This window comes from Abramis brama, assembly GCF_963993115.1.
Source record: "Abramis brama genome assembly, chromosome: 17".
Lineage (NCBI taxonomy): Eukaryota > Metazoa > Chordata > Actinopteri > Cypriniformes > Leuciscidae > Abramis > Abramis brama.
Genome location: NC_139979.1, coordinates 2,509,938 through 2,517,296, shown reverse-complemented (window position 1 = coordinate 2,517,296; position 7,359 = coordinate 2,509,938). Strand labels below are relative to the sequence as shown.

The 7,359-nt window shown below is 36.7% G+C and overlaps 1 protein-coding gene across 1 annotated transcript; it reads right to left on the bottom strand.

Annotated features, from left to right (window-relative positions):
* Positions 1-2,260: 2,260 nt before the first annotated feature.
* On the bottom strand, positions 2,261-4,008 carry hamp (hepcidin antimicrobial peptide). Its single transcript, XM_084088957.1, has 3 exons — positions 3,820-4,008; positions 3,482-3,571; positions 2,261-2,722 (listed from the first exon to the last, which is right to left on the bottom strand). Exons 1-3 carry the CDS (start codon positions 3,901-3,903, stop codon positions 2,618-2,620), a joined length of 279 nt encoding a protein of 92 aa, XP_083945083.1. The 5' UTR covers positions 3,904-4,008; the 3' UTR covers positions 2,261-2,617.
* Between the last annotated feature and the right edge of the window lie 3,351 nt (positions 4,009-7,359).

Genomic DNA, 7,359 nt, shown 5'->3' with positions numbered 1-7,359 from the left:
AACACATACCTAATCTCTCCAAACCCAAAAGTGCGGCAGAGTCCTCAACAGTTGGACACACAGAGAGAGAGAGAGAGAGAGAGAGAGAGAGAGAGAGAGAGAGAGAGAGAGAGAGAGAGAGAGAGAGAGAGAGAGAGAGAGAGAGAGAGAGAGAGAGAGAGAGAGAGAGAGAGAGTAATTAAAACGAACGACTCCAGGTGCTGCCTGCAATCGACACAACGACGAGTCCGGCACATGTTTGCGTTGGTGGTTTGCTTTGATTAAAATCTTCATCCATTCTGCTTAGGAATCTCAATAAATTAAACAACACTGTTGAGTTCAGTATAAATTATATAAAATGCGTGATGAAAAAGCTATTGAGTGTTGAGAGGCCACTTAAGAAACATAACAGCAGCTTTATGTATCAACATGCACATGGTCTCAGTTATAGTGAGACGCCCATGTGAGGAGTGTTACAGTTTTTCTCGATTGTTTACACACATTTTCTGAAAGCATGCCTCATATTCTCAGAACTCTACACACAAATCCAAAAAAACACACACAATGGGCAAAACCCCTCAATTCTCCTGCAAAATGAAACTTTACATTCAAAACAATGTTATTTCTTCTCAAAATGGTATTTTGTTTTCAAATGACACACACAAACCATCATATGAATAGACATTTAAGAACCAGCTGAACACTGATGTGCTCAATGTAAAACACTTCTTCTCCATTCATCATAATGACTTAGGCCTTTTTTTGTTCAGTGTTACACTTACTACAGACAGTACATAAGTGTGTTGTAAAATATTTGAGAATATTGTTTTTATACTCAGAACACACAAATACACGGTAACAAATATATTTAATTTTTCCCACAAAAACATTGTACACAGTGTACATCCCAACCAACACAAAGTTGTACATACAGTGGTCTACATACAAAACAACAGAAGAATTTACTGTATACAGTTACAGTAAAAAAAAAAAATGTTGGCATCCATTGCTCCATTGAAGAGCTCACCTGTTGCTCTTTTATGCTAAAGCTCTGATTGCTAATTGTAAAACTGTGTGACGGGTGTTTGCCCATGTGATGAGTCAGTGTGCATATAATGGCAGTGTGTTCCTTGTGAAAACAAGAGATTTTCTGCATGAAAATTGTGCCAAAAGCAGAGAATTGTGTGTAGTGTTTTGAAAAAAGTGTGTTTTAGAACTGCAATTTGAGTGTAAAGCAGGAATTGTGCTTGTAGTTTAGCAGAATTGGTTCAGGGGTTGGTGAATGAGTTACATGTTGTGGTCATTGTGTCTCAAGTACCAGAAAATGTGTGTAAACAATCGAGAAAAACTGTAATCACATACTTGCCTACTATACCTGTATAGTAGCTATAGGCGAAAAACCGTATGTGACGAGAGAAATGTCTGAATTCACAGTTCTCATAAAAGAGAAGGCAAAATGTACCAGGATGATCTACTACTTCCGGCAGATTCTGAAGTGTGCATACGATGGACACTTTACTATCCCATACTTCCAAATTTGAAAAGACAATAATGTCCAAACTAATTGTATATATCGTGACAAGCTCGGCTGTAAGTGAGAGAAGCATTAATAATACTATTCATTCATTTAATGTCAAAATATAGATTTGACCAAATATCTCTTTCTCTTCGTGTGTGTGTGTGTGTGTGCGTGTGCGTGCGTGCGTGCATGCGTGTGTGTGTGTGTGTGTGTGTGTGTGTGTGTGTGTGTGTGTGTGTGTGTGTGAATGTGAGTGCACGAGTGTGAGTGAGTGTGTGTGTGTGTGTGTGTGTGTGTGTAGGTTTGGCTACTTGTGATGGCCAAATATTCTTATTTATGACAACCAAAGTTTAGTTTAGGGGTTGGGTTCGGCCATAGAAAATATCATCAACCTGATATAAAATCAATGGAAGTCTATGCAATGTCCTCACTAAAATAGCCTGTGAAACAAATGTGTGTGTGTGTATGTGTGTGTGTGTGTGTGTGTGTGTGTGTTATGTATTTTCTATACTCACTAAAGTATCTTGTTGTTTGCTTATAGAAGCAAGCTAATGCCAAACTCAATCAATAGTGAGGAGAATCAGTATAGAATCAATACTTGTATGATGCATGAGTTGCAGTCTGGCTCGGACTGAAGTGCATTAATACAACAATGATAGATCAGTGTGTGTGTGTGTGTGTGTGTGTGTGTGTGTGTGTCTTTCAGTGTTTAGCGCCCCCTAGAGCTTCACCACTGACTGAGCTCGAAGCAACAAAACAAATCAATGTTTAAAAATCATTTTATTAAAAATGTTTTTTCATTATACTAAACAATCATTGGTGTAACATGTCTATGTACACAGGCATAAAATATATATATACATGTATAAAATATATAAAATCATAACAGCGTTCAAAGTGTTAAAAAAAACCCTCATATTTTCTGTTAGATTTCAGTAGCTGCAACTTTTACAAAGCAGAATGCGTGGAGACAGCCTGCATTTATACCCGTTTTAAACAACATGGCGCGACAGGGGAAATAATTTCACAAGGAATTTTGAAGACAAAATTCCAAATAAGTTATTGTTTCAAAGAGACTCTTTTCCCAAGCGCACGGGACTCCGTCAGATGCCCACGTGATCAGAATCTACAGCAATATCCACAGCCTTTGTTGCGGCAGCAGTTACAGCAGTATCTGCACAGCGACATAGGACTTGTGACGTGACGTTTTGTCCTGAAAAATGCCTGGGGGGGGGGGGGGGGGGGGGGATGGGGGGGGGGAAAGAAATACATTTTATTTAGGGCCAACTAAAAACAAGCAATATCATAAAATAAAAACAGTTTAAGCAATATAACAAAAAAGAAAAAACAGTTTAATGAAATGTAGCTAATATTAAATCAATTAATTGTTAATAATATTAAGTCTATTTTATTTGTTTTCATTTTGGGGAATATATATATATGACGAGTTCAGATGCAAAAGCCTCTTAAGTGCCCTCTGAAATTTTCTTCTAAAATGAGTATTTTTATCAAGCTCGCATATTTAAGTTCAGTAATTTCACTTTAATAACAATTACTAGGTCATTTTCATTGCCATTAAAGTAAAATAACTGAACATAAACATACAAGCTTTATAAAAATGATCATTCTAGAAGGAAATTTCAGATGGCACTTAGAGGGTTTTGCATCTGAACTCTTCATTCCCCAAAATGAAAACAAATAAAATAATGAATAGACTTAATATTATTCACACACACACACACACATATATATATAACAAGCAATATAATAAAATAAAATTTACACACACATTACATCATATATACATTGCATTATATATGAACTTTCCTGTAGCTCAAACAGTGGAGTGTTGCAACGCAAAGGTTTGATTCCCAACTGATAAGAATGTAAATGTGTACCTTGAAATGCAATGTAAGTCGCTTTGGATAAAAGCGTCTGCTAAATGCATAAATGTAAATGTACATAAATCAGCTGACTACATACCAGTGGGTTAGCCTGTTCCTGTGAAGCTTCTGTCCAGAGCTGGTTCTCCTGAGGTGTTTCTCTCTCCACATGATGCTCGTCCTGCACCTGCTGATCATACAGACGTGAACACTTTAAATCAGGCAGTATTTCTCATGAAGACATCAGTGAGCTTATATAATGTTAATCAAATCGCATGTGAAACTATATGAATCAAAGTTCCATGACATTTTATTTCAAATGTTCCGAAAGATATGCTAAGCAAAATAATGTTTAATACTGGTTACACTTTTTATAAAGCATGCATAAACTGCATAAAGCATTGAAAATAGATACATATAGTTATTTTGGAGACTCACCTGTGTGAATGGAACGGCCCCGGTCTGAAGGACACACACACATGCGATGACGACTGCAGCGAGAGCCACGAGCGCACACTTCATCTTCTCGTCTGTAACGCTGGAGGTTGAAGACTTGAGGCTCTGAACCAGAGGATGATTTCTTCTGCTGGGTTTAGTCTTTCTCCTGCTCTCTGCAATGACAGGCACGGCTCTGCTATTTATTGAGCTCAGAGAGCGTCGGGTCTGAACCTTTGACCTGCTTGACTCTTTCCGTCAGCTCTTGCCCAACACTGGAAAACTCTGATCAACTCTGGGGAAATCTGTACATGCTTTACATATATACACATGACATATATATACAGAATAACCATATATATTTAAACTATTTTCACAAGTAAGGTATACATTTTCCAAACTCTAAGTACTAATATCACAACAGATCATTTCTTTTTTTAAACTTTTCAGCATATTTTCAATTGTGTTGAAAATCACAAGGTATCCTTTTCACAACACAAAATAAGTGTTTCATCTTTATAAATGTTTCATTCCTTTCATAAAGCTCTTACTATTCAACTTTGTAGGTTTGATAGTAACCTTGTATCTCTTCTCGTTCAGTTTAACACATTTGTCTGTTATTTAATCCAGCTGATCTTAATGGTTAATCAAGGAATCATTTGGTGCACCCATAGATTTCTATAGATATTGATTCTATAGACAATTTCTTTAGAACTTATTGTTGTACAAATTATACTTATGGTTACAAATGAATAATTTTTTACACAAGTGATATATCCTGATAACCAACATGTTCAAAGTGTGTGTGTGTGTGTGTGTTCATGTTTTTCTATCCCAGTGGGGACTTCAACCTGAATGCACACAGACTCATGGGGACTCGTGTCACAGTGGGGACCTAAACTGAGGTACACAAGCTTATAAATCATACAGAATGAGTTTTTTTTGTAAATGTAAAAATGCAGAAAGTTGTCTGTGATGGGTAGGGTTAGTGTAAGGAGACAGAATATATAGTTTGTACAGTATAAAAACCATTAAGTCTATGGAGAGTCCCCACAAAGATAGTGAACCAGACATGTGTTGTGTGTGTGTATGTGTGTGTGTGTGTGTGTGAGTTGGTAATCATCACGTTGTGGGGACAAAATGTCCCCACAAGGATGGCAATATCCGAAATCCTTGTTCGTGTGGGGACATTTTTTGGTCCCCATGAGGAAAACGGCTTATAAATAAAAAAAGTGATGTTTTTTCGAAAATGTGAAATTGCAGAAAGTTTTATGTGATGGGTAGGTTTAGGGGTAGGGTTAGTGTAAGGGAATAGAATATACAGTTTGTACAGTATAAAAACCATTATGTCTATGGAAAGTCCCCATAAAAAATGAAAACACTACATGTGTGTGTGTGTGTGTGTGTGTGTGTCGTGAGAGAGAGAGAGAAATGTGCTATTTGTGAACATAGAGTGAGAGTAACATCAGATTGATCAGAGACGCATCAATAGAAGGGAGACAGATGGCATAAAATCCTCATGACAGATTCGTAACTTCATCACCTTTTGATAACAACAAGGGTGATTTGAAACATGTGTCTTGCATTGTTTGCTGTTGTACAATAATCTTGTGTTTGAAACAATGATTATGTGGACTGAGATGTGTATAACTGTAATGAAAGCATGAGATCAGGGCTTGACTTGCTGTGTTAAGTGTGATCAGTTTAGATTTATGTATGAAGATCTATCTATCTATCTATCTATCTATCTATCTATCTATCTATCTATCTATCTATCTATCTATCTATCTTTGATCAGTTCAGTTTTTCTTTCTTTGTAACATCAAAGAGACAAAGATCTGAAAATAAATAAATTGATTGATCATACATAACTTAAATATAACATTATAATATTAAATATTTACTTGCTCATTGGTTAAAGTGCATTCAAACAAATGACATGAACATGGACGGACGGACGGACGGAACGGATAGATAGATAGATAGATAGATAGATAGATAGACAATATGTTCAGCATACACGGTTATAAAGTCCATTATTATGTAAAAAAACCCAACTAAAACGTAACTTTTTTTTCATATTGGACAAAAAAAAAGAGAAATTCCATGTTAACGTGTGGCATACAGTAATGAATCAGGATCATCAGGAATGTCTGTGACGAATGAGCTGGAATGATCTGAATTCATCTGTGCATAATGTTGATAAACTAATATCAGTCCTATCAGAGCAAACACACTCGTTCTCAGGGACGACTCAGGAGGTGTGTGAGTGTATGATAACCTTCTGCCACAGTCTGTCAATAATCTCAATGAAGATAAACCATCAATGATCATTTCAATTATTGCTCTTCTTTTCTCATCAGAAGAATTTAAATGCGGACCAAATCATGTCTTGCAATTTATTATTTTGGTAACGACAAAATTTCCATTAAATAAAGGACAAGTCTAGGCCACATGTTGAGGAATATATATTTTTTTTTTGTAATGCACTTTGTGGATGATATTTTTTTTTCTCTGTCTGTTTCTTCTTTCTGGTATAAGTAAACTGGTGTCACAGTAAATGCTCTTTCTATGAACACAGGCATTATGAAATACATTGCTATGTGAATTCTGTATTGTTTATATATATATATATATATAAATAAATTACATTCCAGGAATAAACTACAAATGTCCTGCTGGAAAATCTAAAAACTTCCATACTTTAAGTTGGTAAGTTTGATTAATTTACGTGAATCCGTCCATGAAAGTGTCTATTTCAAAACTTGAAAAGTTTGCATCACGAATAGGTGTGTGTAGTGCAGGCTGTGACTGTGTTTGCTGTATTTACTGGAAGTGTATTCTTTCTCAAGGGAACAGGGACACATCTGGGCGTTTTTTGGGGAGCGACGCCAGTGTTATCAGCGGGATCTTCTGCTCAAACACACACAGGCTCCAGAGCGACAGGCGCCACGGCCCGTCTCTGTCCTGGGACAATGACCCTCTGCTCATCCTCACTCCGTCACTGTCAGGAATTCACTCACACACGCTTTCCCAAAAACAGGATTTATGACCAAAACACAATCGATATCCAGCCTTCACCAAAAAAAAAAAAACTTTTTCAAAAGCCAAAAAGCCTGTTGTAAGGAAACCAGGTGAAAACACACACTCAGCATGACATGAGCCAGAGTGAATATCTCTGTTTCAGACTGAACTGCTACAATCAAGAAGAGTTCGAGCGGTGGTTTGCTGGTGTTTTTGTCTGGTCTTCTAGACGTTGTTTGGTTGGTTTGAAGCACCTGATATCTCAGATTCAGCAGCTTCAATGCGAACCCCAGTCCAGACCCCTTTAAAACCATCAAACAATCCAACTTTAGATGATTTTGTTTAATAATGGAAGCAGCTCGATTATATTGGCAACATCATAACTGAAGTTTTGGCACAGATTTAGCACAGGCTGCTTTTATGATCATTGGATTTTTTATTAATATGCAAGTATGATACTTTGCATATTATAAAACTGAAGCATGCAATAAAAGCGAGTGATTTGAAATGCAGCACGCA